We start from the raw sequence: 22545 nt of genomic DNA on the forward strand, positions 1-22545 counted from the left end.
ACGAGCCTGAAGTAGCAAGAATTTATGTCTGAAGTTTGAATTTAAGAATGCTTTGCCTGAAGTGTAGCAAAACTTCAGATATTTTTGCTTGACTTGCAAATGCAATCACACAAACTTCAGTTCATAGTGCAATGATAAACTTCAGTTCAATAAAACTACAACATGTTTTGGTTGAAGATTTTGCATCTCTAATTGTTGAACTTCAGCATTCTAGGAGCTGAAGTTTGTTTTGTAATTGCTGAACTTCAGCATTCTAGGAGCAGAAGTTTGTTTTGTAATGTCTGAACTTCAGCATTCTAGGGCTAAAGTTTGTTTTGTATTTGCTGAACTTCAACACTTTAGGAGCTGGAGTTTTTATTTATATTTGCTGAATTTCAGAATTTTAGGAGCTGAAGTTTTTATTTATATTTGCTCAACTTCAACATTCTTAGAGCTGAAGTTCTGTTACGTCTTTCTTTGAAGTTAGATGGATTTAAGAAAATGAATAACTTTCTCATCTTCCAACAATTTATTTAGGCTAAATCAATGTCAATATTCAACTGTGGAAGATTAAAATATAGTAAATGTCATTTCGTGATTTATGTTCCATCTGACTTTGCACTCATTTTTCGTTTTGGAGCTTTCACCTTGATATAATCTCCTTACTTTATTCTCTGGTGTTGGACTAAATACAGAATTATGAACTCACTTCTTGTGGCAGTAGTACCACATCCAATTAACCAATTAACCCGAAGAAGAAGAAGGAGGAGCAGAAGAAAACGAAGGAGGAGAAGAAAGATGACTGAAGTTGTTTAAAAAGTAGGTACAAATTAATTTTTATTTAAAAAAAAATAGGTATAGGTTAAATGGGGGCGACCAAATAGAGCACCCCGTGCAATTTTACTATTTTTTTTAAATATAGAGTAAAAAATATTTACTTTACCTAATTGTTCACAAACTCTACCTGATTGGCATGCTTTGCGCTTGTTCAATTATTCATCAAAATATACTAGATTGGCCTAACTTTATATTATCTGTAATTGACTTATCTGTTAAATTGTTCATCAAAATCTTTCCGATTGGCATAATTTTTTGTATTGTTCAACAAAATGTTCTTTGAATTTGTAATTTCAATTTTGATTAAACCATACCAAATCTTCTCTGAGTGATCTCAAATTTAAAACAAAGCCCCTAAATATCAACACCAATAATTTTTAATCATCAATTTAGTCAAAATAACACCAAATCAAGAAGACCCACTTTATCTTCTTCAATACTTTCTAAGGATCAATAATGGTGTTTTGAGATTTTTAAAGTAAATATTAAATCAGTATTTAGACTGAAAATTTTCAACACTCAAACGATTTAATAGTAATTAACCATTAACTTCGAATTTCAAACCCCAAACAAGAATTTTAATCTTCCAAATATGAAGAATTATGGTATTTTTGGTGAAGAAGAAGAGATGGAGAATGAGCTAAAGGGGAAATTATGATATTTAGCATACAAGGAAAAGAAGTGGAGTCCATTTATTAAATTTCGCCAATTATTGGGATATTCAACTAAGACTAACCTCATTGGGGCATACTTCGCACAATTTGTATGGGGATCTTTATACAATAACATATGCATTGTTTACTTTTTCTAATCATATAACATAGACTATACATTGATTATATACAATTATGCATATATAATATATATATCTTTCGACCATTTTTAGTTTAAATAGTTGGATGAACGGCTTTTGTGTTAATTCTTTCATTTTTATGCATGATCCTGTAACTGGGCTGAACAGAAAATGGACTGAAATGGATAATTGACCCTTTTCGCTGCGATGGCCCAGCTTAGTTAGGGGTGCAATAACTCTGGTTTGGCACATAGTGAAGTGTCATACTGGGCTGGAGTGAATTGAGATTGAGTGAGTCGGCCCCCATGTTCACCGATTCCCTCTTCTTTCAGCTCGGCACAAAATTAGGCCTTTTGCTTTGTTTGCTTCTTGAGTTATGTGGAACATACGTACATATCACATCAAGCGAGCAATGGTTCGTTTTCTCTCTGCAATAAGCGCACGGCAATGGCCTCGATTCGAACCTCCTGCATTGCCATTCCTTCCAGTTGTTTCATCCTCAGGCAGTCCGGTTCATGTCCTACTCTTTAATCAAGAACGCCCTCGCCAGTTTCTCCAATGCGGGCATTTTATTTTTACGCAGCAGAAGCAGTGGCAAAGGCGTGGGACCTCTGTTTGTTCCATACAAGCGAAGTGAGCAACGAAGAAGAAACTGAGGCTATCACCTCCTCTGCAGATACTGAAGCCCTTGAACACGTCGCCCAAGTCAAACGAGTTTAGTATCTCGCCATCATTTCCATTGCCTAATTGCCCCTAATTACCTTGATGAGTATCTTTTGATACGTGTTTCTTTAACATGATTGCCCCTTCCAGTTGCTTCTTTCACCTCTGAATATCACTCAAATTTTTTGCTGCACATCCCCTTAGTGACTTAGTCTCATTTTATTTGACACAATTTGAGTGAGCTTGCAGTTAATTTGACTAGTGTATATACTCCATGCATTCCGTTTTGTATGTAAAAGAAGTACATTAGTTGGAGTGAAGACAATATTAAAATAATGGCTGTAATTTTAGCTTTTAGAAAAAGCATTACATCAAAGCTTAAATGTTGAATTTAAATGAACTTTTTTTTTTTGATAACATGAAATGCTCGAAACTTGGTTGGATAATGAGCCCTACACCTCTATCCTTTCTCCACTAAAATACCACGCTTTTGTCTCCGACATGATTCAAAATCGTGGCGTGCGCAAAACTGACACATCACATGATGCACTCTTACCATTAATTAAACCAAACCCCTGGGGGCAAATGAATTTGAATTCATGGTAATTTAAGTTGTTATATAATATTATTAGTAGAATGGGGGGAAACATTTTTGAGACGTCCAAAGATATATATAGTTTGACCAGTAGTATTAGTATTATTCTTGTATTTCTTTATTCTTAGATTTGTATTACTACTTGTTGTTTCGTTCGCTTCAATTATCTTATTATCTTGTTGTTGTTACAGTTGGTTGCTATTGCTTCCTTCTTTTTTTTCCTCCTTTCCTTGAGCCGAGGGTCTACCGGAAACAACCTCTCTACTTTCACAAAGTAGGGGTAAGGTTTGCATACACACTAGCCTCCCCAGAACCCACTTGTGAGATTACACTGGTTGTTGCTATTACATTTTAACTGCAGTTTCTTTCTCTCGAGTTGCTATTATAATGTGGCGCTGCTATTTTAGAACCTTATGGAGTGTCTTAATTATTTTGCCAAAACAGGTAACACAAAAGTCAATTTGTTTCTCAATTGATTTATGTTAACATTGACTTCCCCCTGTTATTTTGGGATTATTACAGGTTAAGTTAACTATAATGATTGAAGACCCAAGAGATGTTGAGCGGAGGAGGCTGCTTGGCCTTGATGATGAAAATGCTCCAACAAGGGACGACTTAGCTGATGCACTGGAAGAAGTAAGTCACTGCTCTACATATGCCTTACATCATCAGTGTATACCAAATCATATGGCTTTTTGACTCATCTAGCTGTTTGTGAAATGCATTCCTGGTTTGCTGCTTGTGGAATCAATTTTTTTGGTTCTGAAGGAATAACTTACCTTATTGAAACTGCATGTTTAAGCATTGTTGAATTAAAAATTTAAGTGTAAAGCTATTTTCTCTGCAGTAATTATGAGGGATATTTTGTTTAGCAAATCAGACATTACCATGTACTTTTATTTGGAAGAGTACTATTCCCTCTATCTGCTTTTATATGACACCATTTGATTGGTTACAGAATTTAAGAAGTTAGTTTAAGTTGTGTTTTATATGAATTATTTGTGGAAGACTGGAAGAAAATATCAAATAATAGTGGAAAAGTTATTTTGATGGAATGACTGTCACATTATAATTTATATTAAAATATAGTTGTTTTGTTCTGAAAAGGTAGCCCTTGCAAGGTTGAGTGTTGTGAAACAGGAGTCTCAAGGTCGCCATGTCTTGTGTCAAGAAGAGGAACAGGTCAGCCTATAGTTGCATTAAGTATTACATTCTATGAGTTTGCAATGCATTGTTCTCCTGCCATTAAGTACCGACGTTTTACCTTTCAATTTTATATTTTAATCTTTCTTTTCAAAAATCTTTTGAGAAGGGCTTTGCCCCTTTCTTTTGAATTAAATAGACTTTATGATCATTAAGAAAGATCCGTTTAATTTGTGGAAGGTGTGATATTTGACTAGTAGGTTTATGAATGCCCGTCCCTCAGTAAAAAAAAAAAATTGAAATTTTAGAACTTGCAAAAATTGTGTAAAATTATATTACCAGCGGAATGGTGTCAAATGTTTTGGATAAAAAGAATGTTGTTTATGTTGGAAAGGTTGGAAATAGTACGGTAAAGGCAACAAAGTGCTTCCATTATGTATTTATGTACACACTTCATTGTTAAGAGACATTTAATGTACTAATCAGGAATGTGACTCAGAAGGCTGTGTATACACCTGTTAATACACCCTAAGGGCATCCTTTTGTATTCTGCTGCTGCCTGTAGCAGGTAAATTCTTAGAAACGGACAATTCATTTCATTACTTTTATTTATTATGGTAGTAAACATGGTGAAACATTGACAACCTAGCAGGTCCTTTTGGTTACAAATGTCCACAAGATGATCTGTATACCTACTAGTTGAATCAAGGAAAATTTGGAATTAAGTAACCTATCATTTAATGGGACAACACCTATCAAGTCCTCAAGGAGGAGAGATGATGCTCAAAGATGCTTTAGATGTCTGGGAGTTCTTATTGACTTTTCTCTGAGATACTTACTGATAGAATTAGAAGGGGTTTTAAATGTTTTAGAAAACTAGATATCAGAGGGAAAAATGTTTTTGGTGATATTATGTGCTTGTGATGTGTTGCAATCAATGACTTTCAGAGGTAATGTTTTTGTTAGGAAAGCTGGATGAAAATCTTGGCCCTAAATTGAAACTGTATGAGAAATAATAATTTCCTGATTGCATGAATTTGTTCAAAGATTGTTTAATGAAGCACTGACATTCTATGGGATTGTATGACAATTGGCAAAGGAGAAGATTATATTAGAAATTGCCTGAAAATACATGACAAATGACACCCTTTGGAGAAAACAGTTTGTACTAATGCAAGATACTTCCTCTTGCATCTTCTAGCTTTACCTACACAGCAAGGGAAAGATCAAAGGCGAGCTGGGAAATGCCCCACACAAACTATCTGATCAAGTTTTCTTTTTCCTATCGCAGGCAGCTGGCAAAGCTGTGTTTGATCGTCGCATACATGCCCATCACAGCTTTATTATTTTGGGACATCTTGAAAATAAACTATACCTCATGTAAAAAAGTGATGGAAGGAGCAGCAATGGATTTTCTTTTCCTTTGCTTTATCTGGCCGCCATAGTTCTGAATGATTGGTTTATGCTAGGCAATATGTAAATACTCGGCTTGCCTTAACAGGGTAAACCTGGTTAGTTGTTTCTATTTGGTATAGATTCCCAAGTTCTTAAATATTGCAATCTGTTATAAATTCTAAAAGGTCCTTAATTACTAGCAGTAACCAGTTCAAGGAAAAAAGGTTTTGGGTAGTTTTTGAAGTGTTTTATGATGTTGGAAGCAAAGTCTGAATAGTACCTGAAGATTGTATTTCTCTGCGGATGCTGGCCCAAGAGATGACTTATTGGCCTAATTTAGAGGTACTACCATAGCTTTATGCACTGTAAACAATATTTTACCATTAATTTTTTATGGTTATGTTCAAATTTCCGCTTCCATTCTACTGTGATAATGCTAAGATTTCACTAGTGGGCTTAAAGCAAACATCAATTTTTTGTTTTCCTTTTTTTCCTTTTTGCTCAAGCTATATTTCAAATCAGACATAGAAACACTTCAAAGACAAGACTATATTTTGTTAAGACTCAAACGATCATTTCGTTAGACTGGATATATGACTGGTCTATGCAGATGAGGGAATGTAACATAAAAGGTAATCAGACAAAAGCAGGGTTTACAACCACTGCGTCATGAGACATGTTATGTGGCGTTTAGTTTCCATCTCTTTTTCTTTTGAGCAACATCACTTGCAGCTATTAATCTGCAAAACATAAAGTGACTGTATAGCGGCTACAGCCACAGCCACAGCCACAGCCACAGATTTAGTTCAAATAGAGAGGAAGATGACAGCAAGAATGTGGATGTTCAAATTGTTTAGTTCCAGTCTTTGCGTTGGTTAGCATTTTAAATTCATAATTTTGAATGAAATGCTGTTTATAGGTTGTTATAAAGTTTCTTTTCATATGATTCAGACACGGGATAAGAAGGTCAAAAGTTCTTTATTTTTGTATTCTTTTTAGACTGAGCTATAGGAAAATCTCAAATTTATCCTATTTTTGCCCTAAGATTTGAGATTTCAATAATCAAACATCAGCATCCCAAGTCCTTAAAAGGTATTTTGGATTAATAATGTAGAGGTTCAATAATAAACTTCCCAAAAGCAAAATTTTGACGGTCCTGGTCATGGTGCTCTAAGTCGAAATCTAAAATTTGGGGCAATGCTGATTTTGCTTTGGATCTTGATATAATTCTGTACTTTTTGTGTTCCTTACAGATACAATAGGATCGCTGGCCAGCGTTTCTGCTTTTTGTATCTGCACCATACCATCTTAATTAGTATTGTGCTTCATCAATCTATTCATTTAAATGAATATTTGTCTGCAACAGTAAGATGATGTTTGTGTGAGTTTCTACCTTTATTCCAGGGTGGCTTTGAGTCTTTTTGAGACATATTCTGCAACTATATCAAAAGTAGTGTTAATGATGAACCTTTAGGATGCCATTACTATCTTCTTCTTTGGTTAAGCTTTCATTTGACCTTGCACATTGGCTATATCTACAGAATACTTATCTATACCAAATCTTTGATTTAGTGGCTTCGTAGTACTATGCCCTTGTATGGCACTGATATTATTGTCTGCCAACTAATGGTCATGCTCCATTCATGTTGTGTTCAGGTTTAAGCCTCAAAGAAAATCAGACCTAGCAAATCTCTGTATGCGAAAGCCACAACACCGGTATTGATCTGAAAGCGGCTGCTAAGCGACTCAACATGGACTGAGGAAGCTGGTGAGAGTGATGAGCCTGAAGTTCCTCCAGCTGTGGCTAGTGAATGAGATAATGCTAAGAATCTGTATTTTGATATTTAGCTAGGCATTTAGTCTGTGTGCAATCTAGTGTAGCGTTAAGAGCACCAATTTTAACTTTATTTTTTGGACAGCTATGGAGGATAATAAATTAACTTTTCTTTTAGTAGATCAGGTCATGATTAAATCCACATTGAGCTAGTAGAGAAAGCCTTAACGTTACTCACATTTTACTGAAATCGTGATAAGTTAAACTTCCTCTGGAGCTGCTTCTGACAAGGGACATTTTCACGCAGGGATATGGAGCTCTGTACTTGGTTTCTGCATTCCCCATCATCATTGGCTGATTCTGTTTTATAATTCCCTACCGTGCCATTTTTGCATTTTAAGTAGTTGGCATACATGATTTTATCCCTTATATTATATTACTATAAAAAAATGATTTTATCCAATAAAACCTACTTTTCTTGAATATAGGGAAGTTTGGATATATATTATACCAAGAAATTAATACTATGAATTTTCTAATGCTCATGGAACGAAACAACTGTTTGCGTTTTTGCATGTTCTCTGGGAATGGGTACTTGAATGGGCTAAATTTCTTTCATGTGCAGTGTTGGAGCATTGTTGTCTCTTGGTTGTGTTTTATATGCCTACTTTCTGCCATTCTCCATGCTTTGGTTGGTTATATACTTCTAAGCAACCGTGTGGCTGCACGTTCACTACATTATTTTACTTGTTTGAGTTCCAACTTCCAACCGCACGAGTGAAGTTGACCTAAAATCATGTTGTCAAAACATTAGCTCACTTGAATCAAGTCCCCCCTCCCTCTTTCCTCATTTGTTTGTCTTTCCCCTTTCTTTTTTGGAGTGAATTTCTTTTTGAATTGTTTGTCAAGCGAGACTATTGTGGCTTGATTTAAACCGTTGATTGTTTAAAAAAATTATAAAATTATCAATTTCCCTGCTCACCAGATAGGTAAACTCTTTTATGTGTCACACCCATCAGAAGACTTGTTAATTATTAAAAGAAAGGGCAGCCCGGTGCACTAAGTCCTCGCTATGCGCAGTGTTCGTGGAAGGGCCGGACCACAAGGGTCTGTTATACGTAGTCTTACCCTGCATTTCTGCAAGTGGCTGTTTTCGCGGCTTGAACCCGTTGACATGATAACAACTTTACCAGTTACGCCAAGGCTTCCCGCTGGTTAATTATTATTAAAAGAAAATTCGAGAAATTTTGTTTTGTTGAAGTGGTAGACGTGGGGGTGCGTAGTCTTCGAGAGAATTGCTAAAACTAAATCAGGCAGTGCTTCCCATGTCTTAAAATTATTTTACATACTCTGAGAAAGATAAGAGTGAGAGAGAGAACGTGGGAATCATAACTAAGGTTTTGGAAGACATGGTGTCCACAATCTAACTCCACCACATTTCTCCCTTAAATACCTCACTTGATGTGCACCTCCCTTCAGTCTTAATAAACTCTTAGCTTCAGAGCTGAAATATGGCTCCCTTTATGGATCCTCAAGAATCAGATAATGAAACTTTCATTGAAGTAACTAACCTCAGTGATCGCCCGATTATCTATATCCAGGATCCGTCTATGAGCAAACCCAAGTTGCTACTTAAGAAGGAGAGCCTGGGTAGTGCGAAGCAGATTTCAGTTGATCCAATCTCCCTGAAAGAATCAAATGAAATGGCGATCCCCCATCCGAAATCCCAACCTCTGACCATTCCTGTTACACCCAATAACAAGTTCTTGAGCTCCAGCCTACCCAACTCAACAGCCTTATCTCCAGAATTTGTATCAAAGAAGAAGAAAAACCAATTCAGTCAACTACCATCTCCTCTGTCATCAACCAATCATTTGGCTAGGCAACACTCTCACTCTGTGGCACTAACAAACCTCCATCGGTTGAGAGAAATTCACTTACAGAGGAGCAAGTCGTGTGGCGAAGGCAGAGCCAGCGCCCCACCTGAAGAATTTGATATTTGGTTCACCCCCAATAATAGCGTTAAACATGTAGCTGCTGCTGAGGACAGCAACAAGTTAAACAATAATAACTCATTCCAAGAATCATCAGAAGGCGTCAGAACGGATGGAACGTATAAAGGAAAAATGTTGGAGGGTCGAAATCAGGAGGAGAAATTCAAATGTGGAGCTCTGTGTTTGTTCATTCCAGGTTTGGGAAAGGGAATCAAACATATAAGATCTGGGAGAAGGCAAGAAAGTGGAATAACAGTATCATCAGAAATGGGACATCATGTAGTTTCAAGGACAGTGTCGTTGGAGAAATTCGAATGCGGATCGTGGACATCATCGGCGGCTATAATGAACGACGTAGGAGATGCTTCAAATAACATGTTTTTTGATCTGCCAATGGAGCTCATCCGTTGCAGTACTGCGAACGATGACACTCTTTCCCCTGTAACGACAGCATTTGTTTTCGATAAGGAAGTGAAAGGCGTCCTCAAGCACACAACAACAACAACAACAACAACTCACAGGAAATCGCATGAATCAGCGCGCCATGTTCGGTTTTCTACGTCGTCCCCGACATCATACCCGCCCTCGCCCACATCCTGCATAACACCACGAATTCTCCAGGCTAGAGAAGATTTCAGTACCTTCCTAGAAGCTCAGAGTGCATGATACGATAATCTCCTCCCTTTTTTTGGGGTCTATTACCACTTCTAATATAGTAGCTATCTTGGTTGTGCCCCCGTATGCATTTACTCCGTCCTCGGCATGAAACGAAAGAAACATAAAGTATATATCAACCTTTGTTCATATGGATAGTAATATATGAAATGAACTCATGAGAGCTGACTGCTGAGTGATACCGAACGGTACTATAATGTGTAAGAAGTAAATTTATTTGTTTAAACTTCTGCATTACTCAGGAGTGCAATATTTGATTTACAACGCAAAACTCTGCGTTACTATATTAATCTATGCATAACTAGCACTCCTGCATTATTTGGTTTCTACGTAACCAATGCGCCATTATTTGCTTTGTATTTTTAAGCTCTATAATGCTAAATATCCACATAACTATGCAAAAATCTATATATTTATTTTATGCGGGATAAAATGTGAAATAAATATGTGCTTATCGATCAACAATACCTGCTTAACAATATCTAAAGACAAATTCATGTATAACAATCCATGCATTATTATTTTTTATATACCAATCCTTGTGTTAATTACTATTCCCCATATATAGCAATCTTTATATTAGTATTCGCTTCATAACGTTCTTCGCATTATAATCCCGACAAGATTAAGCTAATGAAAGACAATTAAGTGGAATGAATATGGGTAAATTTCACAAATATAATTATGACTTTTTCATTATAATTATATGACCATTTGTGAAATTTACCCGATGAATATTCGTTGGAGTTTGTAGCTCTTAGGAGGCTTCCGACCAAAGCTCCCTCTCAGAACTGTAGTATCCAACAATGGTTAAGCCCAATAAATATACAACTCTAAAACGGGCGGCCTGTAGAAGATTTCAATTATAACACATCAACGTCGCTAAAAACTTGCAATCACTTTCGGAAATATGAATGTGCCATAAATTTCTAATTTGTTTTTACCTGTAAATTAAAGGAAACTTGATCCTGTGGGAGCATTCAAAAAGGTTTTAGAGAATATCACTTGGTGAGAGTATTATACCATAAATAAAGTACATTTACTTGCACTAAAAGAACTGACACTGGTGAATGGTGATATCCCTATTGTACCATCGATAGGATTCTTTTCAATTCCTACATACTCCATAGATATAGAAATATTGGAGTGAAAATCATTTACACCCCTAACTTTGTTTTAGAGTAAACTCACACTCCAACTTTCAAAAATAGATATTCCCCCGCTCATATCTCTATTGAATTTCTAAAATGCTTATATTACCGTCTATATTATCAACTTTTGTTTCCTTTTTTACTGTTTCGATGTCATGAATCATGATATTCTTTCTATTTATTAAAATCAATGTTATCGACTTATATATAGAACACAAAAAAGTTTAAAAAATGAAAAATAGGAATCAAGCATATTAGTTAATAATATCGAATAAAGAAAGAAATAGCATTAAGAATAGTTTGCTCATATCATTATTTTTATTAGTAGTAATCAAAACTCAAAAATCTATTTAATTTAAACAATCAAGAATAAAAGAGCGAACAATTTATAAACACATAGTCAATGCAGGCAATACAAAATCATAATTATTAATAATATAAGTAGATTTTATAACAAATTTCTAAAAATATTATTTATTTAGCTTTAAATGAATTTTAAGTCACCATTTATAAAATATTTCGTTTTAACGACAATCTAAACTAAAATTTGTATACAGAATGGAGAATAAGAGATAAATTAGAACTCAAATATACACTTAAAGCATCTAATATTTAAATAACAATCATAAAAGATTAACGATAGAAATTGCAATAAATTCAGAAAAGCACTGTTGTATTCATAATTTAAACTTAAATTATACTTTAAAATAAAAAAATAACATAATTTACATTATAGGTGAAACACGTAGGTCAAAAATATCATATTTAATAAAAGAAGTATTACAGAGAGGGGATCGAAAATATTAAGGGCAAAATACATTGCGGGAAATTGTGTATTGCTCGTAATTAGAAGGGGAGTTTGATTTCAAAGCAAAATTAAGACGTAAATGATTTTCACCTAAAATACTGTTTTGTTTTATTGTGTTACAACTGAATGGACCTTAACAATAACTCACAAGTTTTTGGACAACAAATATCAAAATTAAACAGAACTCATAAGGCAAAGTTGAATGGAAGTGATCAACAAGCCAGGAAACTCATTCCTCTTGTGATTTCCATAACACAAATTCACTGTGTTTAATATGTTTTTTAATACAACATTATGTTTATTTTCCTTTGATCGTACAAAGTAAGGCAAGATTCGACTACCTCCTAACCTACAACCCTAATACTTGACCTTCACATCTTTCTATCAAGTGACGTGGAGGTCAAGTATTAGGGTTGTAGGTTAGGACGTAGCAGAGTGTTGATACCCAATTTTTCCCTATATATTTTCAATATGCAAAATACCTTCAAAATAACATATATATGCATATGTAAGTATGTCCAAATATTTTATCATTTTTCCAAAAATTTTAAAGATTTTTAATTAAATTTATTTCCTTTTTTTTATCCATAAAAACCCAATAATTGTTTCCAAAATTGTTATTTTGGTAATTCGTTTATTGGATTTTTATATTTTATGCTAAAATATAGCTAAGGTAATTTTTGCATATTTTTATAAATTTTAGCTAAAATTGCATAAAATTGCAATATCCCTTTTAAGATTCGCCCTTACCATTTTTAACCTTAAACGACCCCTTACCCTACCTCATTCTTCACCAAACGCCGCCCTTGAATCCCTTTTCTCTCAATTCTCTCTAAAACCTCACATGAACCCTAGCCGCCGCCATCTAATCCCACCCTAATCTACCTCAACCCCTGCCTAATCCATGATCTCTCATGGCCATTGGAAATGTGTATTGGCCTCCTATGGCTCCTGGGCATTTGTTTATGTGGTTTCATGGCCAGACCTCGAGGGAATCTGGTCCAGTCCTTGCTCGACTTCTGTTCATGGCCTTTCTCCGGCCATCCATGATCTTTTCCCGACCATTCATGGCCTTTCAAGGCAGGTCCTTGACTTTTCTGGTTAGATCAGTAACTTTCATGGTCTTTCTCACCTTTTCTGGGTTTTCCGAAACCCTAATCTTTAAGATTTTTCAATTTTCTTTCAGATCTGCCTTAGATCTATACTTACTATGAATTTCTTAAGTGTTTTCTCGAAGGTTCTTCAACTTTTCTTTCAAAATGACTCTTCATTTTTTCCGATTAGGGTTTCTCTTAACCTCTCTTTTAAAGATCACTTCTCTGATTTTGGTGTTGTTTCATGATTTTTCTATGTTACTTGTTTATGCTTTCCTTCTACTTGAGTCAGCATGTTAAAAACCCTAGTTCCTTTTAGTCTTATCCGAGTTTTGAAATTGTTTGCTTAAATGTAGTCTTATCTTAAGTTCTTTGTTTATGACTCTTTTTTCCTTGTTCCACTTGTCTGATTTGAGTTCTTTTCATCTCTTAAACGCGGCTATTGTTGAAGCCCTAATTTCTTAAAAAGGGGTTTTTCTCACTTATTACTACTGTGAGACCTTTACTTGTTTCTGATTTCTCTTACCTGATACTATGTTCTTCTTCACTGTTGATTCTATGTGACTACTTGACCTACTTGACTGCTGAGCTTCGAATATTTTCTTACTGCTAAATCCTAGCTTATTTCTGCCACTACTGTATGTTTGTGTTATCTCTTTTGCCAATGTGTTTGGCCTCGTATGTCTGATGCTTCTGTTCACTCTATTTATACACTAAAGTGCAAAATCATGTTTCTTCCTTGATTGATCGTGATATTGTGACTGATTACAAAAGCTTTTCTTTTATGAACCCTAATTTCACTTGCCTCTTTAAAATTAATTGATTCCTTTCCCTTTACTGTGATGTTTTACCTTGCTGAACCCTTTCCCAAAATAAATATATTTTGTACTTAGACTTAATTATTTACTTCATGCTTTTATTGCCCCTTATATGACAATAATCTATCTATCCATAAACTGATTTCTTTACTTAATTAAACCTGCTACTACCCGTTAAGCAGTGATTCCTTAATTAAAGGGAATCACTTGTGTTAATTGATTCTGACTTATGATTATTTTCATGTTTGTGTTTGAGACTTTACCTCTCCTTCACTCGTTTTCAAAACTATAAATACCCTGCACCCCCTCTTCTTTAAAACACACGAACAATTTGAGTTCAAGAACACATTTACACTCAAAACTTTCTCTCTTTTCTCTACTACTACTTGTGCTATTGCTTTGTCTAGCCAGCTGAAAGCCAGAGCTAGGTTGTGGAAACTTGCTTACTTTTCCTTTCTGCTCTTTGCTTCTTTACTTGTATGTCCTAGTTAATTTTCAAGCATCAACAACAACATGTTTCTTTAATTGTTCCAACTTCTCTCATTGTTGTCTACTTTTGCTTATGTTTCTGCAATCAAGTTACATTACTAGCATGTTGAAATATGTTCCCTTCCCCTTTTAAATTAATGCTCTCCTATGTGTATGAATCCCAAATCCCACATCCCCTCTATGTGTTTGTGTTCTCTGGCTGGTTTGTGGGCATGCCAGCGTCATCTATTGTTGTGCATGACCAACCCTGACCCTTTCTAGGGTCATATGCTTCATGCAATGTATTTCCAAAACCCCTGACCCCTTTGTGTAACTGCTGATTATGTGTAGTTTGAGTTTTACTACTACTATTTTCAAATCACCCTTACCACTTACTATTTTCAACCCAGTTTAAACAAACTCTTTTTTACTATGTTCTGCACTTCAACTATATTCTTAGAACCTAGGTTCTGCCCCTTTTGTGTGAGCCTTGCCTTGGGACCCTTGAGCTCCCTCTGAATTTGGATACATAAGGGCTGACCCTTCCATACTGCACTCATGCAAACCTGGGTGTAAGCACTGCCCGGGGTCCCTTGAGACCCTTAGGGAACTTTGACACACCCAGGTATGAGAAAGGCTTTGAACATCATTGGCATTTGAGATGGTTTATTCCATAACTCATAGAGGAAGTCACAATCAGGCTTCCTACGGTTGTAACTTCTTATTTTGCATTGTTCTAATGTAATTCAGTCACTTTTGGTCTGTAATATTTGTAACAAATATTGGGGGCTGGCTAGTAAAAAAGGGATGAGTTATTATGCATGCTTTAGCTATTAGAAGGGTAGATAACATGTCTATAGGATCTGTTTAATAAATTCTGCATGTTTTACTTCCACACTTAGATAACATGCCTATAGGATCTGTTTAAAAATTCTGCATGTTTTACTTCCATACTTAGATACCATGCTTATAGGATCTAAATGGCTATAATCAGACACCATGCCTATAAGATTAAAATTGATATTTTCATAGAAGTCATGCCTATAGGAATTTCGCTGTGATCAGATAAATCCTGTCTGTTTCACTTTATGTTCAATTAGATATCATGCCTATAAGACCCAAATCCGCCTTTAATACTTAGATACCATGTCTGTAGGGATTAAAATCAGCTATAACAGAATTATGTCTATAGGATCTGAAACAAGTTTAGTTAAAAAATCAGTTTAACTCGTACTATTCTGAATCAGTTTAAACAATCTACTCCTTTAGTTAATACGGTTTAGAAAGCATGCCTATAGGATCCAAATCGCTCGTTTGAAACTGTTACTGCTTTGCTACATCCTTAATCAGTAATAGATATCATGCTTATAGGACATCAACAATACACACTTAGGCAAGCCTTAGGTAATAACGACAAAACTGAATCCGCCTTTGTTTAATTAGCAACTGCTACAACCAGCAGGCAGACCTGATTTGGACTTCTTATCTGAGTTATGTAATAAATTGGTCTGCTTCAGTAATTAAAACGCCCTGCTTTAGTACCTTTAAATTCTGACCCTAAATGTGGTTAAGTCATGCAATTTATGTGCTTTATTTGAGGAGGTATACATGAGCCTCATAATTGTTTATATGTTTCCCCTAATATGCAGTCCTACGTATTTTATATGTCGTCTTAGCCTTTTTACCTTTAAAATCCAAGAGTCGGCCTAAAATCCTCCATCTTATAGGAATAATAGTCCTAACTTTCTCCGGGACTGATAGAAATGGGACGGATAATAGAATGCAATAGAGATCGAGACCAATCCACGCTTTAATACCTTAACGGGGTGGGAAGGATAGATATGAAAATGATGACCGGTGCGCTAATACCACGTGTATCCCCTCTTCTGAGGAGTGTCATACCGGGTATCACATTGATGTGATCCATATTATAAATAAACCTAGGACCCCCCTCATTTTTTATATTCTCAAGTATTTATAGAACTGTAACTCCTTTTCAAAATTCACCTTTTAATAATTGTTTTCAAACTCTTATGTGTTCAAACTCAAATCCCCTAGTATTTGAGCCTATACTTGTCTATCTGCTAATTGTACAAAATTCACAAAACTGTCTAGCCGGGAACCACACTAGTGGATCTTGAGGGGTGCCTAACACATTCCACTTAGGATTTTTAAGCTCTTATCCTATCTCCGGTTATCAAACAAATTTAGAAATGAACCCTATAGGTGTCCTAATACACTTTAAATCATTAGGTGATGACTCTTCAAATGCAAACCCAGTTCCCAAAAGGAATGAGTTGCCCATACCCAAAAAATGTCATAAACCCAATTTTCCGATGCGAAGAGGGAAAAAGGGGCGCGACATCGAGTCTTGCCTTATTTCGTACCTTTGTGAGTCTAGTTTGTTAGGATTCTTTTTCTAAGATAGCTAGTGGCAATGCTGTGTCTCACTATTTGTTTTTTTTAGTGCATGACCTATTTACTAGTTATCGCTTTTGCTTTGCATCTTTCTTATGGATTTCATGTTGTTCCTATTTTTCCTATGATTTTCGTGGTGATACTAATATTGTCTCCTTTAGTCTTTTTGTTTTCTTGAGCTGAGGGTCTTTCGGAAACAATCTCTCTACTTCTTCGGAGTAGGGGTAAGGTTTGCGTACACACTACCCTCACAAGATCCCACTAGTGAAATTTTACTGGATTGTTGTTGTTGTAATTTTTTGTGACCTTAATTTCACAAAGAATAAAATGAGAGTTAAAAGATGAATCTGCCGACACACGTCACCCAAATAATTAAGGGAAATTGGCTTAAAATTGAGGAATCGCTTTCGCCATTAATTCTTGTTGACATGAATCCGTCTCCTTAAAATTCTTCTCAGTTACAATTTTTTTATACTTCATATAAAAATAATATATTCAGAAATTTATTAGAAGGGAAAACAACTTCGACTTCCATACCCCTGTATCAATTTTACGTTGATGGGACTAACCGTCTAAGCTGGAAGATAGTACAGAATGCGTTGGGGTATATTATATTATTTGCAGATATAGAACATAAAATGTTAACGAGTTGCAAATTTTTTAGAGAAAAAATTGGTGAATATATAGGCTCCAACTCTTTTCACAGTGAACTCCAACAGCTACCACATTTACTATTACTCTTTTCTTGCATCTGAGAGAATACGCCTAATTATTCTTTTCATTGTGCGGACGAAATTTCCTGGGAGAGAAAGTTTCAAGTACTTTAGGTTAGTTATACAAGGGAATAAGGAGATTGACGAAGATGTGCATATCATATTGAGGCGGGGTGGATGAAAAGAAGCTCGCCTATGATGTTTTGTGTGATAAGAATGTGCCACAAAACTTAAAGGTAAGTTCTATAAAACAGTGGTCAAACCGATCATGTTGGAAGAGGCGGAGTGTTGGTAGGTTAAAAACTCCCATGTGTGGAAGATGAAGGTAACAAAATAAAGATGTTTAGATGGATATGCTGGCATACATGGTTAGAAAAATTAGGAATGAAAATATTTGAGACTAGGTGGGCATGGCCCCTCTGGAGGACAAGATGCGGTAAGCGAAACTTAGATGGTTGATGCATGTAAAGATGAGAGACACAGATGAACCAATGAGAAGATGTGAGAGATTGACCTTGGAGGGCCTAAGGAGAGGTAGAGGTAGGCCGAAAAAGTATTGGAGTGACGTGATTAGGCAAGACACACTGCAAAGCTCTAGCTTACCAAGGACATTACCCTTGATAGGAAGGTATAGAGGTCGAGAATTAGGGTAGAAGGTTAAGTAGCCGATTGTTTTCTTTGTTCATACCAGTATTATTAGCGTACTACTTAGTATTATTCTTGTATTTTCTCATTCTTAGATTTCTGTTATTACTTGTTGTTTGTTTTGCTTTGGTTTTCTGATCGGTTTGCTCATGTTGCTGTTTGTTGTTACTCCTTCCTTCTTATCTTTCCTAAGCCGAGGATCCACTAGAAACAAGCTCTACCTTTTCAAGATAGGGGTAAGGTCTGCATGCACACTACCCTTCCCAAATTCTATTTGTGGGATTATACTGGATATATTATTGTTATTTGTCTGGATGAAATATCCTTAAGGACAATGTCCTTGACGCGCCTCCGGCTACATTATATTTCTGTATTATTTTTCCAATATTACATAACTTTCGGTATCCTTTATCACCAATTTTCTTTTACCTTCTTCAAAAAACAGAACACTGATTTTATGAAATTCATGAAATTAGAAGAAGAGTTGATGTGACTTGAGACTAGCAAATCATCTGGCAGTTTCTAGAGATTCGATTTTATTTCGATCTTCTTTGCTTAGAATATGCATACTAAAAAGGAATAGTAGTAGTTTTTTAAAGTTGTAGATACTCTATACTTGGGTATATGATGTCAAAACTGAGAAGTTAATCGTGAGTAGAAGCTTCTATTGAAGCATCAATTCGAGTTTGCGTGGAACAGATTCGAGAGAGAGAGAGAAAGAGATGACAGATGGTTTTGGAGAAAAAGTAAATGGGAAAATGAGTCCAATTGTATTTCTGTATTGTGTCTAATATATATTCACGTATGAAAATAACCCATTATCTAATTATAAAGATACCCTCATTCCTAACCAACTTAACTAACTAACTACCATCAGCTATATAGATAAATACAACTATAACTGAGCTATCAAATACCACTCTTAATACCCCTTTCAAGTTGGAGGTTAGGAGCTCACTGCCAACTTGCAAGAATGCTGACATGCTTGATTCCTGTCAAGGCCTTAGTGAGTATGTCTGCAAGTTAAGCATCTCTGGAGATGTGGTGCCGGGTGATCAGTCCATCTTGTAGTTTGTCTCGCATAAAGTGACAATCCACTTCTATATGCTTTATACGTTCATGAAATACTGGGTTTCTTGCTATATGCACCACATCTTAGCTATCACAAAAGACTGAGATAGGATGTGGGCAAGGAACTGTTAGCTCTTCTAGCAATCTTTTGAGCCAAACTAACTCTCTAACCACCTTTCTTACAGATCTATGCTATGCCTCTGCAGAGAATATTGAGACTGTTTTCTGCTTCTTTGACTTTCAGATAATAGGGCTATCACCTAGCAAGACAATGTATCCACTTACTGATCTTCTAGAATTTGGGCATGCAACCCAATCTGAATCACATAAGGCCTTCATAGTACAATCTGGGTTGCTAGAAAAGAAAATGCCCATGGTTGGATCATTTTTAAGACATCTCAAGACATGTAGAGCAGCCTTGGGATGAGGCTCTTTAGGTGTTTGCATGAACTGACTTAAGTGCTGAACACTATAGGAAATGTTCAACCTTATGTTGGTGAGGGAGTTGAGCTTCCCAACCAACTTTCTGTAGTGAGTAGAATCTGGCAGCATGAGTCCTCTTCTGCCTTCAACTTGATAGTACATTCAAGAGGAGAAGAGGCAGTAGTGTACTGATTGTCATACTCTTTTAACAAATCTGCAATGAACTTTCTCTATGAAATGGGGACTCCATCATCTTTGTAGAACACTTCCAATCTCATGAAATAGTGCAATCTCCCTAGATATTTGATTTTGAACTGGTCATGGAGAAAAACTTTTAGTGCCATAATTTCCTCAACATCTGTGCCTGTAAGTATTTACATCATCAACATAGACAATCATAAACACAATTGAAGAGCCATCTTTCTTATAGAACAATGAGTAATCATTATATGAATGTCTAAATCCCTTTGTGCACAATGCCTCAGTCAGCTTATCATACCACTATTTGCTTGCTTGTTTTAGTCCATACAAGGACTTGTTTAACTTGCAAACTAGACCAGGAACCTTAACCTGCAGTACTTGTGGGTTTTAGTCCATACAAGGACTTGTTTAACTTGCAAACTAGACCAGGAACCTCAACCTGCAGTACTTGTGGTACTTACATATACATCTCTTCATGTAGATCTCCATGCAAGAATGCATTTGGAATAAGTCCTAGCCTCTTTTAACTGTTATGCTGATTAGAGTCCTGACAGTTGTCATCTTGACAACTTGGGAGAAGGTTTCAGTGTAGTTTACTCCAGCTTATTATGTGTATCTTTTCACCACAAGTCTTGCGTTGAACTTCTCAACAGTTCTATCTGCTTTGTTCTTGATTTTATACACTCATTTGCACCCTATGAATTTCTTACATGCAGGCAATTTTACTAAATCCCAAGCGTGGTTAGCATATAAGGCCTCAAACTCTTGTGTCATGATTGATTGCCATGCATGTTTCAAGGCTGCTTCCTCATAAGAACATGGCTCAGATTCATAAGAAATGTTTCTCATCATGTGTTGCCTATCTTTACTTAATGCAGTAAAATAGATATATTGGTGATTTAGAGAGGGAATATTGCGTAAAACAGTACGTGAGACATTGCTCTTTAGGTTTGGAAAAGAATAGACATATGGGGTGAGGATGTATCAGTGCCATGCTGGTCTACAATATTGAAAGGACTAGGTGACATTTCGGATTCACCAAGACTAACAAGTGAATAGTTACTTTGATCAACAGTTGAAGAAATATTAGTGACATAATTTGGTAAAGTCTAAGTTGGTGACTGACCATAACTTAAAACATCACTTTTATGAATTTCACAAGCGGGATCAGAATGAAAAGATGGTAAAACACAAGTAAGAGAAGTATGATCAGAGGATACTACAAAAGGAAAGACATGCTCATAGAATTGTACATCCATGGAAATATGTTTTCTTTTAGCAGCCAAGTTCATTACCTTGTAACTTTTGTGCCAAAGGGTAAACCACAAAAATATGAGGTTCAATTTTGGGCGCAAATTTATCTTTTTGAGTCTTAAGAGTTGTAGTATAACATAAGCATTCAAAGCTTTTGAGATGTGGATAATTGGGTCTCTTTTTATAAAGTATTTCAGAAGGGGACTTGCTATTCAGGATTGTATAAGGTAGTCTATTAATCAAGTAATTGGATGTGATTATGCTCTCTCTCCAATATTTGATAGGCAACCTGGATTGGTATAAAGGGCTCTTGTAATTTTCAGTAAATACCTATATTTTCTCTTAACCACACCATTCTATTGAGGTGTGTATGGACAAGATTTCTGGTGTACAATCCCTTTGGAATAAAAAAAAGGATGAGGTTTCATTGTTGACAAACTCCAGTCCATTATCAGATCTCATGGACTTAATAGAAGAATTGAACTGATTTTCTATCATATAGACAAAGGTTTTTATAACTTGAAGTGCATTACTCTTGCAACTCAAAAGATATGTCCAGGTTGACCTACTAAAGTCATTAACGATGGTATGTAAGTATTTATATTTGTCGTGTGTGACTGTATGGTATGGGCCAGAGGTTTATGTGTAATAATTCAAATATATTGGTAGATGATGTGGTTTTCTGTGGAAATGGCAATCTTGTTTGTGTGTCCATAGGGCAAATTAAGCATAAGAATGGTTGTTTGGGTGCAAAGTTTAAAGGTATGGAGGATATTTCTCTCATTTTTCCAAAAGGTACATGGCACAATCTATTATGCCAAGATAATCAACACAATTTTCCTAAGATGAGGAATGAGAAAGATGCACACATATAAGCGGAGCAAGAAAATTTACACCAATCTTTCTTATTTCTTGAAAGTGGAACATTTACATATGATAATGAAAAGCAATCAACAGAACAAGTTCTTTTCTTATCTAAGTGGACACTATTTATTGTATATGATGTGTGTGATTTGTATGGCTGTATTATGCATTGATAAGATATACATAACATGAATAGAAATGAGAGAAGTGAGAACAATAGTTGAACCAAAGAACTGATATATTGAGCAGAGGAAGTACAAAACATTCTTTGCTCTACCAATCTCTAGAGGTCTCTTCATTGAAGGGGCCTATAAAATGCAAGAAGAATAAGAAAATTGGACACTTGACTTAAGTTGTGATTTCAAAGAATGAACTGAGATCAAATTGAACTTAAAACTAGGAACAAACAAAACCTTGTGTAATGTTAGTTTAACTTAAAACTAGGAACAAACAAAACCTTGTGTAATGTTAGTTTAGGACTAAGGACTGCATCACCAATTTTCGTTACTTTAACTTTATATCTGTTTGGTAAGGTCACTAGGAAAGGATAAGGTAAGATTCTAATATTAGTTAGCATGGCCTTATTATATGACATATGGTTGAGGCTCCGGAATCTAATATCTAAACTTCAGCATGTGATTTGAAATAATTACATGAAAGATTGCTAATTATTTCTTTATGAGTAGAGCAAGCCAATATACCTGCAAAGTTTGCTGCCCCACTAGTGATGTTATTTGACACTTCAACTAAATTTCCACCATGGAAGTTC

General features: G+C 35.6%; 2 protein-coding genes across 4 annotated transcripts; both read left to right on the forward strand.

Annotated features, from left to right (window-relative positions):
* The first annotated feature begins 1998 nt into the window (after positions 1–1998).
* On the forward strand, positions 1999–7418 carry LOC107829609 (uncharacterized). Of its 3 annotated transcripts, XM_075249672.1 has the most exons (7): positions 1999–2323; positions 3390–3503; positions 3975–4049; positions 4497–4578; positions 5302–5512; positions 5609–5747; positions 7062–7418. In XM_075249672.1, the coding sequence occupies exons 1-4, from the start codon at positions 2168–2170 to the stop codon at positions 4530–4532; spliced, it is 381 nt and encodes a 126-aa protein (XP_075105773.1). In that variant the 5' UTR covers positions 1999–2167; the 3' UTR covers positions 4533–4578; positions 5302–5512; positions 5609–5747; positions 7062–7418. The 3 variants fall into 3 exon arrangements, with proteins under 3 accessions (XP_075105773.1, XP_016512544.1, XP_016512545.1); XM_016657058.2 differs by lacking the exon at positions 4497–4578 and having other exon boundaries at positions 5302–5521; XM_016657059.2 differs by lacking the exon at positions 4497–4578.
* Positions 7419–8690: 1272 nt separating this feature from the next.
* On the forward strand, positions 8691–9839 carry LOC107773690 (uncharacterized). The gene has a single exon (XM_016593106.2). It carries the CDS (start codon positions 8691–8693, stop codon positions 9837–9839), a length of 1149 nt encoding a protein of 382 aa, XP_016448592.1.
* The last annotated feature ends 12706 nt before the right edge of the window (positions 9840–22545 follow it).

The sequence above is a fragment of the Nicotiana tabacum genome, chromosome 3 (assembly GCF_000715075.1).
Source record: "Nicotiana tabacum cultivar K326 chromosome 3, ASM71507v2, whole genome shotgun sequence".
Taxonomy (NCBI): Eukaryota; Viridiplantae; Streptophyta; class Magnoliopsida; order Solanales; family Solanaceae; genus Nicotiana; species Nicotiana tabacum.